The following is a 26,740-nucleotide window of genomic DNA, read 5'->3' as shown; positions in this document are numbered from 1 at the left end:
AATGGTCAAAAGCCCAGTATCTCTCTTCTTCACGTCTTTGGAGGTCGATGTTTCATAAAAAACAATCGCGATCACCTTAAAAAGTTTCAACCTAAAGTTGATGAAGCAAAATCAAAGGCATATCGAGTACTTAATCGCCGTACTCGAGTTATAGAAGAAAGCTTTGATGTGACATTTGATGACAATTTTGTTTTGAATTCTAGCCCAACTCCTATTACAACTCACATCATGGAGTTCGATGCTCCAGTGCCAGAATGTCCGAACCAACAAACAATCTTTGAAGTTGACTTTGAAACACTCTTCGGACCCTCAAAAACAGCTCTTGATTTGGAATCTCAATCAATACCAACCACATCCGAAGCTCCGGTCTCCCTAAACATCTCCGGTCCTATTCCTACTCTTCCTCCATTTGATTCTGAATCGTTTCAACCTTCACATGTTGAAGGAGAGAATGGTCACTCTTCCCTCGAATCAAATGTGGATGGATTTCAAGATGCATCTGCTGATTTCGATGATTCCAATCCTATCAACATCGATGATGATGCAAACTTCTTTGAATTCCTACCTAAAGATGACGTCAACCTATCTGTTTAGAAGTTCAGGGGGAACATCATCCAAATGTTCAGACTATTCAGGGGGAGCAACACAACCCCATTGTTGATATTGGATCGTCTGCTGCACAAGAACTTCCAAAGTTACATGTTTGTACCAAGGATCATCCTCCAAACCAGGTGATCGGTAACCCAAACGCTAGTGTACAAACTCGCTCTGCCACAAGTACTTAAAATGACTGTCATTTCTTGACATTTATCTCAATGGCTGAACCCAAATCCATCAAAGAAGCACTTGAACATGTTGATTGGATTACAACCATGCAAGAAGAATTGGCAGAATTTGATAGAAATGAAGTTTGGATTCTCGTCCCTCCTCCTCAAAATCATCCCATTGTTGGTACTAGATGGGTGTTTTAAAATAAGTTAGATGATGCAAGAGTTATTATTCGAAACAAAGCAAGATTGGTTGCCAAAGGATTTACGCAAATTGAAGATCTTGATTATGCCGAAACATTTGCCCCTGTTGAACGTCTTGAAGCCATCAGAATCTTTCTTGCTTATGCTTTTCACAAAGGCTTCAAGGTTTACGAAATGGACGTTAAGAGTGCTTTTCTAAATGGTGAACTTGATACTGAAGTATACCTTCAATAGCCTCCCAGTTTGTCAATCCTTCTTTCCCAAATTATTACTACAAACTCCAGAAAGTTGTTTATGGCCTTAAGCAAGCTCCTCGGGCATGGTACGAGACCCTCACTGACTTTCTCAAACGTTCAGGCTTTCAAAGAGGAATTCTAGATCCCACTCTGTTCCATAGATCAAATGGAAAACATCTCATGCTGGTCCAAATTTATGTCGACGATATCATTTTCAGATCCACCAATTATTCAATGGTTGATGACTTTGCTAAGTTAATGGTCAGTAGGTTTCAAATGAGTATGAATTTGGAATTAAGCTTCTTTCTTGGTCTCCAAGTTAAACAAACCAACAGAGAAATTTACATTCACCAAGAGAAGTACATTTCGGAACTCCTCAAAAACTACTCAATGGACACCTGTGCCTCAGCCAAGGTACCAATGGGTTTCAGACATAAAATCTTTTTAGACCCTTCAGGTGTATCAGTTGATGAAAAGAAGTACAGATGAATGATTGGATCCCTACTCTATCTCACAGCAAGTCGTCCAGAAGTTATGTTTTCAACATGTTTGTGTGCCAGATTTCAAGTCAGTCCAAAGATGTCTCATCTTTTAGCTGTTAAGCAAATATTAAGATACCTCAAAGGCACAAAGAATCTCGGAATCTGGTACCCAACAAATGATAGTTTTCTTCTTCAAGCATATTTAGATTCAAACTATGGCGGTCTTCAATTAGACAGATAAAGCACATCTAGTGGCTGTCAATTCTTAGGTGGTTGATTGGTTAGTTGGTTATCCAAGAAACAGAACTGCATTGCTCTATCAACAGCTGAAGCAGAATATATTGTTGCTGCTAGCTACACTTCACATGTTCTCTAGATGAAATCTCAACTCTTGGATTATGGTTACCGCTTCCAACGTATTCCAATCTATTGTGATTCTCAAAGTGCAATTGCAGCACAATCCAATTCATCACTCCATGACGAAGCACATTGATATACGGTACCATTTCATAAAAGATCATGTTTTAAATGGCAATATTGAACTCATCTTTGTTCCATCTGACGATGAATTGCTGATGTCTTTACTAAGGCATTAGACGAAACCAAGTTCAATGATTTTCTGAACAAAATGGGTATGATGATACCTAATCCTCAATTCTTTCAAGAGGTATGTACTCTCTGATGGCAACATCATAAAGTATAGTTGGTTCCGAAGCAAAATTCTTTTACATTTCGGAACCATCACCTCTCGGAATAATCAGGATCATATTATGTGTCTTTTTATCTAACCTTTATCTCAGTGTAAGTTGTACAACTCCTAAGTGTTGAAGTTCAAAGATCAATATAGTCACATTGGTTAAAATCATACCTCGGAACCCACTTAATAAAATCATCTTGGAATTCAAATCCCGAATGGTAGTAAATTCTTTCTTTTTGCTCCGGAACACTCTAAACATTGATGTGAAAACTGTCTAATTTTTTTTGGAATTTGAAAGAATCTTGCTCCGGAACATTAAAGTTTTTTTTTTTTCAATTTGGCTCCAGAAGAATTTAAAATCTGTCTGAAACGTTTTGAAATGCACTCTGGTCCCTTCTCAAATTCACTCCGGATTTTTCAACTCTTGTCTCCGGAATGTTTCCCAAATTTGCTCCGGAACTCTTTCTCTCAAATTCTACTTCCAGAATGCTCTTTCTCAAAACCCTCTCTAGAATCTTTCAAAATCTTTCTACTTTGGAATTTTTCAAAGAAAACATTGCTCCGGAATTTCAAAGTCACTTTGCTTCGGAATACACTTCATAATCATCCAGAAGACCAAAGGTTTTTAAGGTGAAACATTTATCAGTTACTTTTCAAAGGACCCTTTTCGTGTCTTCCTTGAAATTCGCACCACGATTGCATGTTCCCGAAAAGCAACAATCACATCGCCATTCAGGGTTTCCATTTTAAGCTATCATCCATCCCACCCTTTTGCTATCCTAGGTCAACTCACCCTCTAAAACGGATAAACATTAAATGCAACCGATTTCCATTTCGTACCCTCATCATTACTATTCCTGCCCGACCCGTTTTCATCACCTATATAAACCTTGTTAAACCCCCATTTGTCTCTTTATACGCTCAAACTCTCAAAAAACCCCAAATTTATTTTGAGTGTGTGTGTTCTTCAAGCTATCATCCTTTTGCAACAAAGGCGTCTCAACCATCTTCGCAAAAAATTGCTCAAACTGCTTCTACACCGTAGAAATCTGTCGCCAAGAAGAAATCTTCTAAAGAATCATCATCCTCACACTTATATGAACCATTCCTCAGAGACACAACTCAACTTTTCTTGATAAATCCCATGGATTTTGATGAAACCATTAGAGTGATGATCGAGTTCATTGCTCATCATCCCATATCCATTCCAGTCACTAAAATCCGAGAACCTCCTTTACCACTCAATCTTCTGCACAAAGCTTTTACAAGAATCAAGATTTACAATGGGATTCTCAAAACAAAAATCATAGGTGACAGAATTGTGCCCATCCACAAATCCAATTTTCTCAGGGCTATCGGCGTCAATGAAAACCCCAAAGGATTTAAGGTTCAGGAACCAACCAACAAAGAATTCCAACAATTTCTGAATCACATTGGGTACAATCAAGACTACAAAGCCAAGGAATTCTAGAAGTCAGCGGTTTCCGGTCTCTGGACCATGTTGATGCACTTTATTATCAGGGGTTGTCCGGAAAGCATGGTGGTACGGATACCTTGAACAAGGACTGGCTGTATGTGGTATACAACATCTATTCCGGACACAACAATATAGTCGATCTTCTGGAAGTGTTATGGCAGGATTTCCGAAAATTTTCCATTAAACAGAAGATCAATGAAATTTCAAGCCCTAGGTTTTGGGCCTTAACGATCCATGAGATCTATAGAGAAAGATCCGAACCTATTCAGATTTCCACCATTCCGAAAGAGGTATATCTATCCTTTAAAACCGTTAAGCACTATAGAGTTCCGGACCAATCTTCCTTTGCACCTGTAAGACGTCTTCCGGCACATATGTTGGCCTCAATACCTTCCAAATCAATTTATTTGAAACACCACCTAGAGAATTCGGTTGTGTTCGAACCAACACAACCTGCCCCTGTCTCCGTTGAGCCTAATCCGGAAGAGGCGAATCCCACTGTGTCCGGAGAAAAGATCAAAAAGTCTGAAAAAAGGAAGACTTCTCCATCTAAGTCAAAGCCTAAAAAGAGAACCAAAGTCAGCTCCTCCTCCCAAAAGGAAGGAGCTCATGACATTCAGGCCGACTCTATCCATCCGAACACCCCTCCAACCCACTCATCTGAGGTACCCCTTGATGTTTCAAAACCACTTGCACACACTCACGAGGAGTCTGCTCATAATCCACCCTCACCTTCCCAACAAGGTGATGTTGGTGCTGAAAAAAGTTCCTTGTACCCCCTGGAACTCACCCACAAGTCACATTTGATATCACATCTCCTTCTACACACACATACACACACTCTAAAACCCCTATTCCAGACCCCAAGCATTTCGAAGCGGGAACTGTCCCTCCTGCTTCTGGTGCCCCAACTGGTCTGATACCCGGTAAGGGTACATGAGGACTAGGTTCTAATGATCCCCTTTTGGAAGATTTTGTTAGTAGGGCACATTCAAGGCATCCGAAACTTACAAGGTCCCAAGATGAAGCTACACTTATCTCGATGCAGAATAGAGCCATTTAGAGCAACCAACCATTTGTTGCTCCCACCGATGATGAAACCGATCAGGAATTTGCTTCCAGAGAATCTCTAGCAACTCCTCACAACAATTTTATTCAGACAGATCCGAACGAAAAACTTTCCAAAGAAGTGATGTTTAATGAAGATGGTACAACTGTTGTTGATACTCATATTCTACCCACTGTGCAATTTTAATCCAAGCCATCCTCATCAAAATCATCTTTTGACTTCGGATCACCCTCATCCGCTCATGCCAATGAAACTGAATCTACTCAGAAACTTCAAGATGATGCTGCTACCAACAAGCCTGGTCCTTCAGTTAACCCGGAACCTCACAAACACAAGCCTCAACACTCCAAATCAGACACCGGATCCTCTGCAGGAGACTACATTGATCCGTTTTCTCTTCTTGACATCCAATCCAATGTATCAGACACCATGAAGAAGGTGGATACACTTGAAGCTTCGGTTTTTGGACTCAACTCCAAAATAGACGAAAAGGTTTGCAGACTGGATTTGAAACTTGATGCCATTCTCCAGTCCTTAGTAACCATGTCCGGACCCTCTACTGAAGAACACAAAGCTCAACTGGATCAACTCATTTCCTTAAGGCTCAAACACACCATTGAGGAAGTTGAGAAGAAATATGATGAAAGTGTCGATCACTATCTTGACACCATCACCAAGATGTTAAAGGTTCATGACGATATGTTGAATGCTTACAACCCATCAAGAAAACTCATATTCGTCATGAGAAGCAGATCCAGCAGTTTGAAAAGGAGATCCGGAAGAAAGATGAGATGTATCGAAAGAAGGAACATAACTCTATGTGAAGCTGCAAGATCAATGCTTATCTTCGCTGATCTGCCACAATACTTCTGGGCAGAAGCAATAGCCACTGCTACACTCAAAATATTTCCTTAATCTATGAACATCTTCATAAACACCATATGAAGTCATCAACAACCGAAAACCAAACATCAAATTTTTTCATATTTTTGGTTGTCGATGCTTCGTAAAGAATAATAAAGATCACCTTTCAAAATTTGAATCAAGGTTGTACGAAGGAATTTTCCTTGGTTACCTGTATTCCTCAGCTTCTTATCGAGTACTGAACAAACGTACCAGAGTAATTGAAGAAAGTACTGATGTTCATTTCGATGAATTTTATGTCAGGAAATTGGATTGTGAACATTTTGGTTCTAAAATGATTGATAATATTTTTCAAAATCTAATTCAACAAACACCGTCTCCTGAAATAGACATTGAAATCGATCTTGATTTACTTTTTGAACAACCCAAAACCGCTTACAATTCTGAACTTCTAACTACTTCAATTGATTCTACAAGAACACCCAGTGAAGGAATTCCACAAACAAACCAAAATGATGCAGATCAATTCGAGGGGGAACCACTAACACATACTTCCATTTTGGAACAACCACCAAATCCTCCTTTGAACACCCCATCCACAAATGGCCAAAAGAATACTGATGCATCATTTATGGGGGAACCTTCAAACCTAGTCCAAGATAAAACACCCGGAGAAGAACAATGGAATACTGAAATTCCAATTATTATAGAGGAAGAGAATCGCTTAATAAAGTGGACCAGAAATCATACTACAGACCAAATCACCGTAGATCCCAACTCAGGCATTCAGACTAGAGCAGCATCCACAAATGAATGTTTATTTGGAGCCTTTTTATCCATGAATGAACCCAAAACCATACATTTTGCTCTGAAAGATCCAGACTGGGTAAAAGCTATGCAAGAAGCTCTAACAGAATTTGAAAGAAATAACGTATGGAATCTTGTTCCTACCCCACCCGATGTTACTATTATAGGTTCAATATGGGTAAACAGAAACAAGACTGATGATCAAGGAATCCTTTGTCGAAACAAGGCACGTCTTGTAGTCAAAGAATATTCACAACAATTCGCATCTTTCTTGCATATGTTGCACATAAGAACTTCAAAGTATTCCAAATAGACGTTAAATGTGCATTCCTACATGGAGAGATAGATCGCGAAGTATACATCCAACAACCACCAGGTTTCGAAGATCCTAAATTTCCAGATCACATCTTTAAATTGCAGAAAGTTGTCTATGGCTTGAAACAAGCACCCCGAGCCTGGTATGCCATGTTGTCAACTTTTCTCGAAGAATCAAGTTTTAAAAGAGGTTCAATCGATCAAACCCTCTTTCGTAAAATCTTTAATAAACATCTTTTAATCGTACAAATATATGTTGATGACATTATTTTCGGTTCTACTGATGAATCTTTGAGTGTTAAGTTTGCAGATTTAATGAAGAGCAAATTTGAAATGAGCATGATTGGGGAGATGACTACTTTTCTCAGACTTCAAATCAAATAGTCAACTGATGGCATTTTCATCAACCAAGAGAATTATGTCAAAAACCTACTCACTCGCTTTTCAATGGGCAAACCCAATACCGTAAAAACCCAAATGGCTTTTGGATACAAAATTGATGCAGACTTAAATGGCAAACCCGTTGACCAGAAAAGATGAGTCTTAGACATTTACAAAGATCCAGAAGAGTGCTAGAGTGAAGAATGGAGACTTTCTTGCTTGATCTTTGCTTCCTTTCTCCTTCTTTAGCTTCAAGGAACACCAAAACTAACTCAATAATGGAGGAAAGTGATAAGGGTTTCTTTGGGGGCTTGAGAGAACTGATGGAGGCTAAGGATGAGCAAACACTAGCCTCCTGATTCCTTTAAATAGGAAGCAAATCCGGAAAAATAGGGTTTTCATGCCAGCCTCCACCACGCCGTGGCCAATACTGCCAATATTGGTCATTTAAATCCAAAAGCGAAATTTTCATGTGCTTTTATGTCAATAAGCCTATAATTTATTTATATACCAATAATGTTATGCCATTGACACCACCATTGCCACATTTTTAATCGAAAAAAGTCCATCAACATTATTATTGGTAGTTTCCGTGCATCTTTTGATAATGTATTGACGGACTCCGCGTTGTTTGATGTCATTAAATTATAACGAACCCCAAATAAACACTCCCCTGCCCATTTATGGCTACCGATTTTTTCTATACATGTACGAAAATCATCAGCCAGAGCACATCATAGCCTACCCAAACTATCTTTCAAATCAGACTCTCAGTAAGCTTTGCATGCCTCCCAAAGAAAAAAATCCGATTTTATCTTGTTTGTCGATATTTGTTCATATATTCATGAACAAATGGTGACAAAAGAGTACATGGTATGCATTTGGGAACATGACTTGAATAAACATTTCAATAAAATTGGCTCTATTATATATGATAGCCAAATGGACCATATATAAAATACATTCTTTCAGTCTCGATAAAAATCATATCCAAGATTCCACACTTTATGTTTTTCTAACGCCAAATGCTATTTTAAGGATTAGGTTATTACCGTCCATGGATACTGCTAGAAACATAGATCCCAAGTATGTCCCTTGTAGGTGGGATTTGTCAATGAGAATAATAGGACGCACGCATGTTTGAAAAGCTCAAATCTACACAATAATATAATATTTTAGTAATTAGATCCAATACATGTATAAGAAGTATAAAAAATATACATACGGAATAATACTACACAACCAATAGTGGAGAAAACATATTCAAATTTGTTGTTGTTATATGTCTTTATATGTGCAACGGTCGTTGGATTCTTCCACATTAAATTGTAACAATATAAAGGAAGTCTTTGAAAGCTTTCTTTAGGGGTCCATCTAAAAAATTTATAACATACATTTTTGCACTCCATGCTTGCTTGTACGAAATATATACACTAAGACGGTCATTTAAAGTTTGTTGAATATGTTTTCCTCGCAACATATTCCATGTATATAAACTAATGTGTCCTTCAAAAAATGACCCAACACTTTTTTGTTGGCTTGGCAATGAAGGGGACAGACTTGTGTGTTTGAGCAAGTGTGGCTTTTCGATAGTTTAGTGACTTGAAATGATATAATGTCTTAATCTTTTGTAGACCTTAACCTTTATTTACAATATTTTGCAAAGAAACAACTTTAAATCAGTCTTTTGTCGATTTGCCCACTCTCATTTGAAAGCCCTTAGTAACACATTTGAATCCCAAATTAAGCTTAAGGTCTTCTTTGCTTTTGAACAGCTGAAACAACTTCACATACAAATAATGATTGTTGACTACGACACTTTTACATTTTTGATGATAACTCAGGCAATGGTAAGGGATCAAGCATCCTCCAATGAGTGGTTTTTGTTTATTCAGAATTTGAAAAACAATAAGAACACTTATCCTATCGGGCCTTTCGTACTTGTCGGGGATTAGTTTTCTCATTTTCAGATTCAGTCTCCTCCCTAGCAAATTTAGTGAAGCTCTAAAATTGTTTCACTAGGTCTCCATATGGAATTATATTACCATCATCAACCAATGCCATTAGTTTTTGCCTGATAATTTACATTTATAGATTAATCAACATCGATTGTTGGACCAACATCAACAACAACCTTACATTTATACCTAAATCCACCCCCTTTTACAAGCTCGTTGTAAGAAGGAACATGATTTAATGTTATAGGTAATAAATTACAAATTTGATTATTTCTAGCATGGAAAGAACCATTGCCACCGGAACACTTTTCCCTTGGAAATCGATAACACCATTTTCCATGACATGATTAACAACAAACAATTATATTATGTTAGTAGACATATTACTAACAAAACTAAGAAAATATTTGACAATTATCGTCAAAAATCTGCATAACTATGTTTAATCTAGGATACAGAAAAAATAAACATATTTGATTAGTGTGTAATTTGGACTTCGAAGCAACTAACGTAATTAACCCACATAAGTTGATATCACTGCCTATATCTACACCAAAACATGTATAGTTTGGAGCAATATACTGCATAGAGCCCTTTATTTATTCCCAACTTTCTCACGGGTAAAATATTTATAAAACATTTAAATTATTTATAAGATTTTTTTTTAAACTTCTTTGGTTTACTCTCACTCCACTTACACCAGGTGATTCAATTTGTTCAACTCATTCCTACTTTATTGTTAAATAACTTAGACCTAATCTGAAACTAAGATTTGGTTAAACCTTAAACAAAAATCAGGATTGAAAGTGTTTGGTGTTGGAACTTTATTGTAACTTTATTGTTGTTTTAGATTTTTCAAAATATGCTTTGTTTGAGATGTTTTTAATTAAATTATACATTGTTTCAGATATTTAGTGTTGGAAAATAATGTTGTTTTTTATTTCCATATTATGTCTTGTTTCAGATTATCAATTTTTTTAGCTCATGCCTTGTTATCAAAAATTTCAAATTATCAGATTGTTATTTGAACATCTAATGGTGGTGAAGTTATGGCGGTAGTAATATCAAATTGAAAGTAAATGTTATCACTTGTTTATAACATAATGTTTTTTTAAAATAAATCAAAGTAGAATGCTATTATTTGTAAAAAAAACATCTCCATAATGTTTTTTTAAAATAAATCAAATATAGTAATATCAAATTGAGAGTAAAATGTCATCTCTATAATGTTGTTTAAAATAAATCAAAGTATTACAAATCATGTTTTTTGTAATATCCCCTATTAGTTACAAATTTGTATAAATGATCGGTCAAAACTCTAAACTATAAGATTATAATGATATTCACAGAAATGGTTCTGATATCATGGGATTTTATTTAACAAATTTCTATAATAATTTCGAATTTTATGCATTTTAAATGTGTTGATGGTATTGTTGATTTTGAATTGCATTTAAAACTTATCATATTCCAACCTTTCTAAACGTAAATTCAAATTAAAATTAAAAAAGTCAAATTTGTGAAATTTAATTTAAGATAGTAGGATATGCAATTAAGGAATACCAAATTTAAAATAATCAAGGGTATTGAAGTAATTAATAAATTGTGAGAGTGACATGTCATCAAAAGGTTTTTTTATTAAGATAGGAGATTTCTATCAAGGGAAACATGCACTCTAAAAAATTCTTTATACAAACTCATTTTTTTAGTATAAAAAAGCTTTATTGGATTATACACCAAAAATAACAATAGAAATACCCTTATATTAAACAGAACATAACTCCGAAATGTCAGTACATTCAAGGCAAGTACTCTAAAATATATTTTTTTCAATTTAAAATGTTCGATGTTAGATTCTACCAACCACCACCAACTTTAAAATGACAATCTACTATAATAAATGAAAATTGATTTTGCCATATGTCACTTTCTCGTAAATTTTGATATTTGTCATTTTGTGATATTTTTGAAATAAATAGTATCTACATGTCAATTTCTAAGTTTTTTTTAATTTTTAAAATTAAAAAGTCATGTAATACATATAGTTATATAAGTAAAGTATTAAATGTAATAAATATGATAATAAATTACAATATGCTTTTTTTTTTCTTCCGTATTTTAAAAATTAACTTTAAAGAATAATTAATGTTTACATTTTAATATTTATTTTTTTTATTTAACTCAGATAAGAAATGCCGTTTTCAAATAGGATAGTCATTTAAAAAAAAAGTGTTTATTTTTTCCATTGCTTCGTTTATAATTGTTAGATTATTCAATTTGCCTAATAATAAATATAAAGAAAATGAAAATGTTTGCTTTGCCGGTGTATATATATATACCCCTTTTATCTACAAAACCACCGCATAGTTTGTCTAGATAGTCGCAATCCCATAATGAAGAACCGGTCTACCATCGGTTACCTAAAGAGATTACTTCTAGTGATTCTCATGATTACACGAATACACGGTGCTTGCATAGAAGAAGAGAGAGCGGCGCTGCTGGAAATCAAAGCTTCAGTAAAATCACACGGTGCTGATGCAGATGGTCTTCTTCCGACATGGACTGATCATGGTCGCGGCGAATGTTGTCACTGGGAGAGGGTGACGTGCAACAGTACCACCGGGCGAATAACGGATCTGACGTTGGGTTATTTGTTTGAGATAGTATACGAAGATTACAGCCAGAAGGTCTGGGAGCTTAATATCTCTTTGTTTCTTCATTTCCAGGAGCTCACGAACCTTAATTTGGCGTATGATCTTCTCGATAATGGCATTGAGAAGACAGGTACCATTTAATTTTTTACCCAATTTTGAATATGGTAATTCTAAGCAAAAAAACAATCATATATCTCTTTATTATTATTATTATTTATTTGTTTTGTTTATTTATTTCAATAAATTATATTTTTGGTTATTAGTTTTAGATAATTTTTGCAAGTTTGGACGATTGGTCTCACATAGTTTATTTATTTATTAATATTTGAGGTTTTTGTCAATTTTCCAAGTACAATATCTATTTATTGAGTCTAGTTGATTTTATTTTTTTATCCCAAAAATATATAATTACTAAAGAAACATTTTTAGAACCAAAATTGTAAAAAAATCACAAAATACTTAAAACACCAAATACAATTTTTTTTAAAACAATTAATACAATTTAATATGTTATCTTTAAACAATTAAAGATTTTATTAATTGAAGTAGCTCAAGCAAACTTTAAAGCTATAAAAAAAAACCTAGTCACATATTGATTTTATTCTAATCAGTCCAACTTATGTACACCCGCTATATTAAACATTTAACTTCAACGTGTTGTTTCTGTCTTTTTTTTCAACTTTTCAACTGGTTTTTTTTTGGTCCGATCCTTTTTAAAGCCCTTTTCTCTGGTTTGTTGGTTCGTTGTTGTGGCTTTACACCCGCTCGGCCTCGATCAGATCTTACCGATATACAATTGTCTTTTTGTTAATATCTAGATAAACGATAATCAAAATTCGTCAAAGAAGGTGGGCTTATATATTCTCACTTGGCCATGTATAATATGTAATAATAAGGAAAATACGTCCCATTTGACTTGACTTGACTAGACTTTTAAGACTTACTTTGACTATGTAAGTCTTCCACTTATATATATATATATATATATATATATATATATATATATATATATATATATATATATATATATCCCTATTCTAATAAAAGAATAGTTTTATTCTCTTTTTGATATGTGTCATATTATTAGGCCTCCTAATTAATGCATATTTTATTCTCATTTTGTCATGTGTCGCCTTATTATATCTCCTAATTAATGTATGTCACTTGTCAACTTCATTTCAAATTTCAAATTTTAAAACTTCCACTTTAATTACATTAAATTAATAACATTAGAATAAAAATTAAAATAAAAATAATACAAATGATATAATTTCACATATTTATTTAAATCAATGATTAAAATTTATATAACTAAAAAACTCTTGATTAATAATTTATTTAAAATAATTAATTAATAATTTTAAGTTTTTACTATAAAAATTTAATTAATTTTGTAACCGTGGTTCCTACGGGTTATAAACTAGTATATATATATATATATATATATATATATATATATATATATACACACACACACACACACACGTTCCGTTGAGATTAAAAATAAAATAGATATCTTTAGATTGAATCTCAGCCATATATTTTACATCTGCCATTCTAACCCTTTGTGTATAGGTGCGACATGGCTGTTATAATCATAAATGATTACATAGTGACGTCCGTTCCTTTCTCCTCTGCCACCATCCCCACCACCATCACCTCTAACACAAGCCAACCCCACCACTCTCACCTCCGTCAGTTATATCACCGCCACCTCTATCACCACCAACTCTTCTACCACTAACTATCATAATCATATATGATCACTCAATATGTGAATAGACATCTGTGATATTTTGTCTAATATATATTTTCTTTCAGGACTAGGAAAGTTGTCTAGTTTGAAGAAGCTGGAGATGCTGAACCTGGCCGGCAATAATATTGAAAACATCACCATCTTTCGTCCATTGGGTACAATCACATCACTGAGATTTATCGATCTTAGTGACAATTCCATGGAAGGATCTAACTTCCCTGTTCATGGTTCTCTCTCTCTCTCTCTCTCTCTCTCTCTCTCTCTCTATATATATATATATATATATATATATATATATATATATATATATATATATATATATATATATATATATGCAGAATTAGCAGCTTTGGAAAACTTGGAGATGTTGGATCTCACCTACGGTGAAGGCACTTTCGAAATGCAAGGTAAACAATGTCATTATATTATTGATGTGACTTGTGAGGTGTCACTTCTGAAAGAAGAATGAAAATTGAGGAGTGGATTTAAAATATCAACCCTGTAAAATTTTAATATCCAATCTTCCAACACCAAAGGGTTGAAGCTATGGACACACAGCCCTTCGTTCATACAAACAGGTTTATTTCTGTCTGTTTTTGGTTGGAAGGATAAACTAGATTGAATGGGATCACTAGGTACTCATTGATCAAAAAGAAAAGTGGCAGATTATCATTTAATTAGCAAACAAATTATCTAGTCAATTAGTCATCATGACTGTTGTTTTCATATATCAAGATAATCACCAAGTTTTCAGCAATAATTATCCCCTTTAAGAAATATAGTCTTTTATTACTTTATGTTAGTCACTTAGTCTTACATAGGAGTGTAAGAAATAAAGATGGTTTATAAGTCCAAACTCCAAACTGATCGGTGTCAAACGCTTTCTCTTATCATAAAAATGATTTTTACTATGTTCATTAAAAAGGAAATATACTCCTTATCTATACCAGGTTTGCAACAAAAGAGAACTCATAGAAAACTTCAATGCAGGTTTGGAGAGTCTTTCCCGATTGAGGAAGTTGAAAATTTTGAATCTTGGGTATAATAGTTTTAATCAAAGCATCTTACCCACTTTGAGAGCCTTTCCATCACTTAAGGTGCTAGTACTTTTGGCCAACAATTTTTATGGATCGTTTCCAGCTAAAGGTTCTATCTTTTCCTTTTGCACACTTTTCTATAGTTGATCAAAGGATTATCATTAGAAAAGTGTCAATATAATTTGGTCTAGTTTATTGAAAAGTCCTAAATTTTATTTTCTTAACAAGAAAAGTGTCAATTTAATAATATGTAAATTCTTATCCAAAACACCATGCTTGTTTATTATGTATCCATTCTTTCATTTTTTCTTTACGTATATTTAATATGGACATATATAGTTCATTGGTATTGAGTTTAGGACTTTTTAATGATAACCAAAAATAATAACACAACTATGCACATTTGAAATATAGTAGAGTATTTTGTAGATAACCACTATATAATAACACAACTCTTCTATTAGAACTTAATCAGGGCCTTCTAAAATTGGAGCATAGCTAAAATCATCACCATCAAACTTAATAGCTTATATCAATTTAATAAACATTTCCAAATCTTTTATCCAGTTTGTACCCCAGAAAACAAGAATAAAAAATTGAGTAAATATTGTGTCTAGAACAAGAATAAAAAACTGATATCAAACATAATAGCTGATATCAATGTAATCAACGTGTCTCAGTCTTTTATCCAGCTACTCTTTTGTTTCTCAACAAAAAAGAAAAAAAAAATTGAGCAATAAAGCAAATACTGCATATGCACAAAAAAAAGTTTTTTTTTTTTTTTTTTTTTTTTTTTTTTTTTTTTTGAAAAATTCAGTGAAAGTTTATATTTTTGAAAAAAATGGATATTTGAGACATACATATTTTTTTGTGATATGCACATGTACAAAAAAATGTGCATACACCTGCACATGCTTTTTTTTAAAAAAAAAAACAAGTTATGATTCTTTTAGAGGAGGTATGATTCTTTTGTTTATATATTATACAAATTTCAGTTCTTTGAAACATTATATTAATCGTTTGCGTTAGGTTTTGAGCAAAATGCCTAACTTGTTTTTGTGAGTTTAATTACACGTTAATTTCTTTTGTTTTCTCTTGGCAGAATTAGCTAATCTTAAAAACCTGGAGGTTTTGGATTTAAGTAAAAATAACTTTAATGACACCTCAACTATCCAAGGTAAAGATTATTCAGGTTCTCATAACCATGGTAATATACAAATATTTCAGATATAGCTTCTTCTCTTGTCTTCATTTCACGAACTTATTCCTTTCTAGATTGTAAGCAGTTATCAAAATTGAAAAGGCTGGAGAGTGTAGCTCTTCAAATCAAGTTTAATAGTAGCATCATTTCATGCCTAAGTGCTCTTCCATCCCTCAAAAAACTTAATCTTCAATGGTCTACCCTTTCAGGAAACTCCTTTCCTACACAAGGCATGGTTCTTTGAAATGTTTTCCATTGCATATATGTGCTTAACAACTAAAAGCTCATCCTGATTTCACTAGTTATAACTTTTCATTCTCCTTGTGCAGAAATATCACTTTTGAAAGAGTTAAAAACGCTTGACTTGAGCACCAGCAATCTTGAAACGCTAGAATTTAATGGTAAAGTTGTATTCTACTCCTAATCTGCATGTGGTGAAAAATATATCTTTTTAACAACGATTATAGATAATGAATTGATATCCTCTGTTAATGAATAAAGCCCTATATATAGGAATAAGAGACAATCAGATATACCCACATATGGGGGTATATAATAGGAAATTATATAAAAGATAATTACAAGATATATAAATATCTTCCTAAGATATGATCGACTAATACTTTTAACATAAAAAATGTACCAACGTATACTTAAGTAATCCAACAACAGCAATGCTGGTTATACCAATAGATGATGTTATTAGTAATAAAATATGCATAAAACAAAGGGAATAAAGAATAAAGAAAAAGAATCTTATTAAAAGAGTATTCGGATACTTACAACAAAGAAGCCACTCTAATCCTATACAATTAAATGTAACCTACCAAATGATTCTCTCACTCATATAAACATTAGATCAGTAAGAAATATATAGAATCTCTCAAATTGACTACTGATCTAACATGAACTAATGGACATTGCATGTCTCACAGTACAGACGAAGACGAAGATTAGAAAGAATGCCCCAGCGGATAGGGTTTCTAAGAACAATAGAATGAGCTACTGACCTTAGATTAGAGGTAGTGGTGGTGTGCTTAACATGCTGCCGCGTCATTTTTTTTGCATGCCACCTAAGCATTGCATGATGTTAGGGAGTGGTGGTGGGTTTAGCATGCTAATAACTATTAATTAAAAACTCAAACATTTTAATATTAAAATACTTGAATTACAAAACATGACTTAATACAAGACTTAAAATACGACTTAATAAATTACTTAAAACATAAAAAGATGACTTAATAAAACTCAAAACATGACCTAATACATAAAAAAACAATGAAACGTAACTGAAGCAACACGTTTTCGTCCGAAAACTGGTCTGCTAATTCATCTTCGGGTGGCATATTAAGATAAAGATTGTCAGTCGTTCAAATATGATCGGTCAAATGGTGGTGAAGATTGCAATAGATAATAGAATTGTAAAGTGCCCCATTCTTTGTGTAAATTCTAGACTATCATATATTAGCAATTGTATCTCGGCGATGACTTGATTCTCATCGTAGTCACATATAGTGCTTCCTTTATCTTCTAGTATCATATTATGTAATATCATACACGTATACATTACCCTAGTCATAGTTTCTACTTGGGAAATTGTCAGAAAAGTCCTAATATTTTCAGAATGTTTCACTTTAGTCTCATATTTATTTTTTTAACATGAAAATCCTGATTATTTCATTTTGGCTCAAATTAACAAAAAAATATCCTTTTTATTTTAACAGGAAATGACATATTATCGTATAAAATCAAATAATCGGGACTTTTCTGTTCAAAAACTAAAATTTAGGACTAAAGTGAAACTTTTCCAAAAATATTAGGACTTATCTGACAATTTCTCTTTCTACTTCACGAAATGTTGATGGTTTAGCAAGTATTTGTCAATGCTTTTTAAGTGCCCCAAACGCTCGTTCGATATTCTTCCTTGTTTTTTCTTGCGTTTTCTTATATCTGGTGGGTCATCCGGACACGACAAAGTTTTAGCTAAAGCAGAAAGCTCATGATAGATACCGTCCATAAGATAGTACCCAAATTTGAACTCATTTCCATAAAGTAGAAATGAAGAATCAGGGGCAGTACCATCAAGCAAAGTCTTAAATATTAGTTAATTATTGGGAATATTAATGTCGTTAATCGAATTGGGTCTACTAAAGTAGGCATGGCAAAACCACAAATCTTGCGAGGCTACATCCTTAAGTACGGCCGTCGGGTAATGATAATTACCTTTTGTGTATTGCACATGATATGCATTTGGATACATATTCCATCTCCAATGCATGCAACTACACTTCCTAACATCCCGGGGAAGCCATGCATGTTCGCATGATGAGAATACAATTGTTGTATGTCATTACAAGTCAATGACGCAAATAGCGTGCTTTGTACAATGCAAGATACTTTTGCAAAATGCGTGAAGACTTTCCCGTGCAATACGTGCAGGCATCCTAAAACTTTCGTCTAGTGCATCAGGGCGGTGTCATATGCTAACATATGAAGTACAGCAGTACATTTTTGAATTTGATGAAAGCCAGGCGTACCTCATGCATCTGGAGTTTGCCTGATATATTTAGACACTCTAGGAATGTCTTTGACAATATGTATAAACAAAGGTTTATGCATTCAGAACCGCCGCTGGAAATAATATCATTCAAAGATAGCATGCTCATCAAAATAATCATGCATAAGACGTGGTGGGTGTCTTCACGTAGTCTTCTGATATATCTTTGTTGTCTATGTTGCACACTACCCTCTTCCTGGCTGGTAATAGCTTGTTGTATCCAGTTGCATACGGTGATGGCTGCTTATAACATGGTATCGAGAAGATCGTATGTCGACGACGAAGGAGGTTATGAGAGATGTAAAGAGAGTTGTGTGTGTTGAAATGTGAAGGTTTAAGTGTGTATTTATACTGGTTGGAAGAAAGTTTGACAATTTGAATTTTATAAAAAAATACCGGCTAGTTTTTTGTTTCAAATGGTTTGAATTGTATAAAAAATGGTTGGAATTTGATTTGAATTGGGTTAAAATCTGGTCAAATAGTCAAAAGGGGCCCACCACCATCAATCATTCCTTTTCTCTCTTCTCCCCGGTGAAACAGCGTATGTCACGCATAGCGAGCCCCCTTGGGGGAAATTCATAATGGTCTCATTTGTTAACTATGTTGTTTCATGGACCGACAGTTTTACGAGTACTCTCTCAAATTTCAAATATTTTCAGGTACCATGAGGAGTCTCGTGCACTTATATCTAGATAATAACAAGCTCAAAAAAGGCGTCCTGAGGTCCTTGGTTGCTTTTCCATCCCTTAAACTTCTATCTTTAGCAAATAGTAAAATGGATGGGATGATTTTTGATGAAGGTTTGTAGTCTCCTTGAGTTATTTCCAGTCTCCATCTAGATGTCTTAACTATAAAAAGGGAAAATGATCCAATATGGCGACCTATAACACAAAATTTACCCATTAGGTCGCTGAAGTTTTAATTGCACCCAATTGACCGGCAAACTTTTTTTTCTTCTATTATACCATTGATACTGGTGATAGCTAGTTCCCAACCCAGATGGCGCCCACGTCACTGGTTGTGTCCACGTAATCGATGGTATATTAGAACCGAAAAAGAATAAGTTTTTTGGTCAATTGGATACAATTATATAAGTTTAGTGATGTAAAAAAGCAAATAAAATGTTATTGGAATCCATTTATATATGACATTTTCATAGAAAATATTAAAAAACTTTTAAACACCATTTATATATCCAAAATCTTCAGTTTTGCCTTAACTTACTTGTTTTAAAAATATTCAGACTTGCCACAAGACAATTAAGATCTTTTTCAACGAGAATTTTTCATTTTCTTCCACCTTCATTGTTAAGTCTTAGAAATAGTTATATGGGTTTAAGGATGAAGTTAGAAGAAAACGAAATTTTCTTGTTGAAAAAGATGTTAATTGTCTTATGGATGGTCTGAATATTTTTAAGACAAATAAGTTGAGACAAAATAGAAGATTTTGGATATATAAATGGTGTTAGTTTTTTTTATATTTTCTATGAAAATGTCATAAAATGGCAATCAATAACATTTTATTTGTTTTTTAAATCACTAAACTCATATAATTGTATCCAATTGACCAACAAACTTTTCTTTCCGGTTTTATTATACCACTGATTACGTGGACACAACCGGTGACGTGGACTCCACGTGGGTTGGTATCCGGCTATCACCGTTATCAATGGTATGATAGAACCAAAATAAAAAGTTTGGTTGTCAATTGGGTGCAATTAAAACTTGAGTGACCTAATGGGTAAATTTTGTGTTATTGGTTGCCATTTTGGTTCATTTTGCCCTATAATAAAAATGAAGGGCTGAACATTTGCAGCTACTAGAATTGGATTCAGTTCCAGTATATTTTATTAATTATCATCCTAAAGCTTTAGTGAGTTTTACTATTGTGATCCTTGATTTAAAATCAGTCTGATGTGTACCTTGATCTGATTCAGACCTGCCTAAACTTCCTGATTTGGAGGTTCTAATTTTGAAAAGTAATTCCTTTAATGGGACTCTGCCAATAAAAGGTATAGTTTATTCATTTTAAAAGGTTTCATTTTTGTCTTCTAGATCAACTATATATGTGGTAAAGTGCTTTTCTTGAATGTAGGTTTGGCATCCTTTTCTCGTCTGGAGGTCTTAGATTTGAGCAACAACAAATTCGTTGGGTCTATCCCTTCATCTATAGAAGCATTATCTTCTGTGAAAGTATTATCTTTTGCTGATAATGATCTAAATGGCTCTTTACCCCTAGGTAATTACCCACAGCATGGTTTATGACTATTAAAAATACTTCAAATGGCAGAGCTTATAAAGGAATAGCCAGAAAGTGGAAATTTTATGAATTATTCAAGTAGGTTTGGCCATTACATAGACTTGGAGAGCACTTAGGTTGATGTTAATTAGAATTTAACATCCAACAAAGACAATTGTGGGTAGCTTACATGTAGCATGGAGACCTTATCTCTATTTTTCTATTACTTTGCAGGTTTCTGTGAGTTAAAGAACCTCCTTGAGTTAGATCTAAGTCAAAACAAGTTCGGAGGAGAGCTGCCTCTATGTTTCAGCAGTTTATCATCACTAAAGCTGTTTGACCTTTCTCTAAACCAGTTCAGTGGAAACATTCCATCTTCACTGATTGCTAATCTTACATCTCTCGAGTATGTTGATCTCAGTCATAACAACTTTGAGGGTTTGTTTTCAATGAGCTCATTCTTCAATCATACAAAACTTGAAGTGGTTGAATTCATAAGCGACAATGACAAGTTTGAGGTAGAAACACAAGAAGTTAAAGATTGGATCCCAAAGTTCCAGTTAAAAGTCCTTGTGCTCTCTAACTGCAATTTGAACAGGTGTTCGAGAAGTAATCTCAGTTTTCTCCTTCACCAGCATAAGTTGCAGGTAATTGACATGTCTCACAACTCTTTGGATGGGACATTTCCAAATTGGTTGATTGCGAATAATACAAAGTTGGAATATATAAACCTAAGGAACAATTCGTTTGGTGGTACAGTTGTTATGCCACCATATCGGAATGTTAACACTTGGTGGTTGGATATGTCAGACAATCGCTTGATTGGTACTATACCTCTTGATATAGGAACTATCCTTCCCTATATAACCAATCTGAACTTGTCCCGAAATTCTTTGGAGGGTAATCTCCCTCTGTCACTTGGTAATCTGAGTGAGATAGAAGTGCTGGATTTATCTGATAATAATTTCTCTGGAGAAGTACCGAAGAGATTGCTCACTGATTGTCCTAGATTGACTGTTTTAGTGCTATCTAATAACAAACTCGATGGTGAGGTACTTTCAAGAAATTTCAGTGTAACTGCTCTATGGATGTTGTTGTTAGACAACAACCGGTTTACAGGGGTGCTCACAAATGAGTCTGCAGGCGATACTGAGTTAAACATGTTGGATATAAGTGGTAACTTGTTTTCAGGCGTGATTCCTGAATGGATAAGCCAACTACCATCGATGAATGCATTCTTGATAAGAAACAACATGTTCGAAGGTCAATTCCCTTGTGGGACAACTCCATTCACTTTCCTTGATATTTCACATAATTCTTTTTCGGGACCCATCCCATCCTGCAAAAACTTTCGAGGTATAAAGCACCTTCATTTAAATTCTAACAGATTCACGGGACCAGTACCCAAATCATTTCGTAATCTGACACGTCTTTTAACTTTGGATCTGAGTGATAACAAGCTATCCGGCAAGATTCCAAACTTTGTAGGTGAACTCTCGATTTTAAGGATCCTTTTGTTGAGGAGAAACAACTTTAGTGGTTCGATTCCTACAAAGTTGTGCCAATTAAGTAACATGAGGTTGATAGATCTATCTAGTAATTCCCTTTCGGGTTCAATACCAAGTTGCTTACAAAATATTACTACCCAAGGCAACCTTGTTTTCCTAAAAACATCAAATTCATTTAGAGGCAGGAACTCATTTTACCATTATGCAAGTGTTCTTCAGAGACGTAAAAGTCCTTTACACGGAGAAGATGGTACGTACGAAAAACAAGATGAAGTTCAGTTTGTTATAAAAAATAGGCATGACACCTACAAAGGTGGAATCCTTGATTACTTGTCGGGATTGGATTTCTCTAGCAACAATCTGACTGGTTCAATCCCAAAAGAACTTGGACTTTTGACTCACATTCAAGCTATAAACTTGTCTCACAATCAACTCACAGGACCGATACCAAGTCTTTTCTCGAATCTGGCAAACATAGAGAGCTTGGACATCTCATCAAACCATTTGAGTGGTAGAGTTCCATCGGAACTGATTGTGTTGAATTTTCTGGCTGTCTTCATTGTTGCTAACAATAATCTATCAGGTAGACTCCCAGAAATGAAAGGACAATTTGGGACCTTTACTGCTAATAGCTATGAAGGCAATCCATTTCTTTGTGGACTACCGTTGGAGAAGATGTGCAGACCTGCGAAACCAAATTCATCATTAAAGAAACCACCATTGTCCGCCGACAAAAATGAAGAAAAATGGTATGACGTTGATATAGTTTTCTTTGGCGCGAGTTTGGCTGGGACATGGTTTGCACTTTTGATGGGATTTTTGGGAATCCTTTATGTAAATCCTTACTGGCGTATGAGGTGGTTTGCTTTCGTCAAAGAATGTATGTATGTCAGTTATTACTTTCTCCGTAAACTTCGGTTTTGATACACATTATATCTCTTGGTAGTCATGGTAATTTCATTATATGAAATAGAGCTATGTAAACTCCTAATATATCTCATATTCCATTTGATAGAACAATATGTTGAAACAGTTTCTGTCTATATTTACCATTGTATTTTATTGTGTTATAGGCTTGGTTTTCAGCCCTATTAATCGGCCTCCTTAATGTATTTTCCCTATAATGTTGTATGATGAGAAAGGAGGAATCTAAGGAAAATATTTGTTATGATGGTATTAGAGCAATACTGATCCTGGTCTTCTTTTTATTAGCCGATCATATCTTAGAAAGATATTTATATATCTTGTAATTATCTTTTATATAATTTCCTACTATATACCCCCTATATGTGGGTATATCCGATGGTATCTTATTCCCTATTTATATATAGGGCTTTATTCATTAACGCAAGATAAGGCAATTGATTCAAGATCTGTAATCGTTATTATGGTATCAGAGCCTACCTAAACCCTAACAGCCGATTTTTTTAAGAACGAAGCCACGGTTTTGCTTCAATCTTCTTCCATGACAAAAGATGCTTCTGGTTCAGGTGAGGTGAAGGCCACGGCCTTGCACCCTGCCTACACTGTCACAAACATCCAAACAAAGATCCAAAGATCCGAACATTGGATGGCTCAAAAGTCACGTACTCGTCTTGGACAAAGTTGTTTCGTCTTCACGCCAAGGCTTACAAGGTTCTCGATCACATTGATGACACTCCTGCACCAGTTGACACCGATCTCGGGTACCTCCAATTGGCTGAAATCGATGTACTTGTCCTTCAATGGATATACAGCACCTTGTCTGATGAATTGATGGTTCGCATCTTAGAGACTGATACCACTGCCCAAGCCGCTTGGAATAAACTCAAATCAACTTTTCTCAACAACAAAGGGTCACGTGCAGCAGCCCTTGAACAGGAATTCACAAGTCTTATCTTGGGAGCATGTTCATTTATGGAATCTTATTGCCAAAAACTTAAAGATCTTGCTGATCAGCTTGGAGATGTTAAGAACCCAGTCACTGAGTCTAGACTGGTCTTACAGATGGTTTGTGGGTTACCACCGGAGTTTGATGTTGTCGGGGCCTACATCAATCAAAGCTCTCCGTCCTTTGAAACAGCTCGCAGCATGTTACAACTTGAAAAACACAGACAAAAAGCTAGACAAAATCAAACCCACACGGTTCTCGCTGCTCCTACTTCTGTCGACAGGACACCACAAAACGAAGCAGCAATCAAGGCCAACCCTACAACAACTACTCGGACAGAGGTACAGGCACTCGCGGGCGAGGCTTTACTGGTGGAGGACGTGGCAAAAGCTTCAGGGGACGTGGTGTTCGTGGCCACCAAAACTGGAACCAAGGAAATCAATGGCAGCAGCAAGGATGGAATGGATCGCAATCATGGAATCCACCTCCATCACCATACCCTTCTCATGGACCGAATCAATCCACAAATCATTGGGCTAATGACACCTATGGGCCCGGTCAATATTTTGGACCCGCAACACAACAAGGGCCAATTAGACCTCCGATGCAGCCATCAGGTCTGACACCTACTCCCACTCCTCAATTTGTTGGTTATTCTGGCTATATTGTGACTACAGTAAGTCAGATTTAGCACAGACAATGCAGAAAGTTCATCTTAATTCCAATGATCCGGCGTGGTATATGGACTCCGGTGCCTCGACACATCTTACAGGTAAGATCTCAAGTTCCATAACTACTTCGCCTGTAACATCGATTTTTGTTGGAAATGGCTCTAGTCTGCCAATTCATGGGTCTGGTCATGCTTCTTACACTACCCCCTCTCATTCATATACTCTAAAAAATATATTGTTTACTCCATCCGTTATTAAAAATCTTTTGTCTGTTCGTAAGTTTAATATCGATAATCAAGCTTCTGTTGAATTTGAACCATCTAGTTTTTCTATAAAGGAATTCATGACTGGAGCTCTTCTTTCTCGTCATGATAGCACGGGAGATCTTTACCCCTTCACCGCACCTTTCAGTTCTACTGATCTGCTTGCCACTTCTCACGATCGTTGGCATGCTCGTTTGGGTCACCCGGGCGCTCCTGTTTTAGATTTACTTCGTTCAAAATTTTCAATTTCTTGTAATAAACCTACAACTTTTTCTTTATGCAATGCTTGCCAATTATCTAAACATACCCGCTTACCTTTTTATGATTCGCAATCTGTAACTTATGCACCAATTGACACTATACATTGTGATCTTTGGACATCCCCAGTCTTAACTATATGGTCTTTATTAATAATTTCACTCATTATGTATGGGTATACCCCCTCAAATATAAATCTGACATATTTCTCGCTTTTACAAAATTTCACAAGCTTATCCATACGCAATTTAACCGGACAATTAAGTCATTCCAATGCGATCTCGGAGGAGAATTCGACAATAATGACTTTAAATCATTTGCCCACACTCACGGTCTCGTCTTTCGTTTCTCTTGCCCTCAAACTTCCCAACAAAACAGACGAGCCGAACGGATCGTCACATTAATGACATTATCCATACCCTTCTCACTCATGCCTCTCTTCCACACTCATTTTGGGTCGAAGCTCTTCACACGGCCACCTACCTTCATAATATCCTTCCTACTAAACGCCTAAATTTTTCCACACCTGCCTTCTCTCTCTATGGTCGTCAACCATCATATGATCATCTCCGCACCTTCGGGTGCGCTTGTTATCCTAATATCTTATCCACTCAATCTCATAAACTCCAACCAAGATCCGTCAAATGTGTTTTCTTTGGTTATCCGGAAAACTTTCGGGGATATTGATGCTTTGATCCATCAACTGAAAAGTCTATCTGTCTCGACATGTTACTTTTGATGAAACCTCTTTTCCCTTTGCCAATACCCCTCCCCCCTCCACATCTTTTGACTTTCTTGATGACCCCCCCCCCCCCCCCCCTCTTCATGCTTTTCCCTACTCCACATCCACTAACCCTACTCCTCCTTCACCACCACCTCATTCCACCACCCCTACCCAATCTTCAACACCACCTCACTATGCCTCCTCATCTCCTCACCCTCCTATCTTGACCTATTCTCGCCGGTCAAAAGCACCATCCACCACTACCAACCCTTTATCAACACCCATACCTCCCTCCCACACTCCACCTTTACCTACAACAACCCATCCTCAATCCACTCCACCTCAAACTCCCCCCCCCCCAACCCTCCCTTCCTATTCATACCATGACCACTCGTGTACGGGCAGGAGTAACCAAACTTGTTACCCGTCTAAACCTCCATACCTCTTCTACTCCACATATATCTCCAATTCCTACATCCATCTATGCCGTCATGTTTGACCTTAATTGGCTACGAGCCATGGAAGATGAATTTCGAGCTTTACAGGTAAACAAAACATGGGAACTTGTTCCCTGACCAACCAACAGCCCTGTTATTCGATGTATGTGGTTGTTTCGTCACAAACTTAAAGCTGATGGAACACTTGGCCAATATAAAGCACGACTGGTGGTCAACGGGAAATCACAAACAGTAGGTGTTGACTGTTTAGAAACATTCAATCATGTCGTGAAGCCAGCTACTATACGC

The 26,740-nt window shown here is 35.5% G+C and overlaps 1 protein-coding gene across 1 annotated transcript; it reads left to right on the top strand.

Annotated features, from left to right (window-relative positions):
* The first annotated feature begins 11,613 nt into the window (after positions 1-11,613).
* Positions 11,614-23,303, top strand: LOC145065617 (cuscuta receptor 1-like). The gene is made up of 11 exons (XM_079012644.1): positions 11,614-12,041; positions 13,733-13,894; positions 14,006-14,074; positions 14,658-14,813; positions 15,807-15,881; positions 15,980-16,135; positions 16,235-16,306; positions 19,122-19,262; positions 20,399-20,473; positions 20,557-20,700; positions 20,935-23,303. Exons 1-11 carry the CDS (start codon positions 11,651-11,653, stop codon positions 23,130-23,132), a joined length of 3,639 nt encoding a protein of 1,212 aa, XP_078868770.1. The 5' UTR covers positions 11,614-11,650; the 3' UTR covers positions 23,133-23,303.
* Positions 23,304-26,740: the final 3,437 nt, after the last annotated feature.

This window comes from Lactuca serriola, chromosome 8 (genome assembly GCF_051521515.1).
Source record: "Lactuca serriola cultivar US96UC23 chromosome 8, Lser_US96UC23_V15, whole genome shotgun sequence".
Classification (NCBI taxonomy): domain Eukaryota; kingdom Viridiplantae; phylum Streptophyta; class Magnoliopsida; order Asterales; family Asteraceae; genus Lactuca; species Lactuca serriola.
This window is presented reverse-complemented; position numbering and strand designations above follow the sequence as displayed.

What these genes read in the sequence shown, in the direction of transcription:
- LOC145065617 (XM_079012644.1), top strand. Translation starts at nt 11,651, where the DNA reads ATGAAGAACCGGTCTACCATCGGTTACCTAAAGAGATTACTTCTAGTG. An exon ending in TGGATCGTTTCCAGCTAAAG is followed by an intron (nt 14,814 to 15,806) that starts GTTCTATCTTTT and finishes TTCTCTTGGCAG; the next exon opens with AATTAGCTAATCTTAAAAAC. An exon ending in TGAAACGCTAGAATTTAATG is followed by an intron (nt 16,307 to 19,121) that starts GTAAAGTTGTAT and finishes AAATATTTTCAG; the next exon opens with GTACCATGAGGAGTCTCGTG.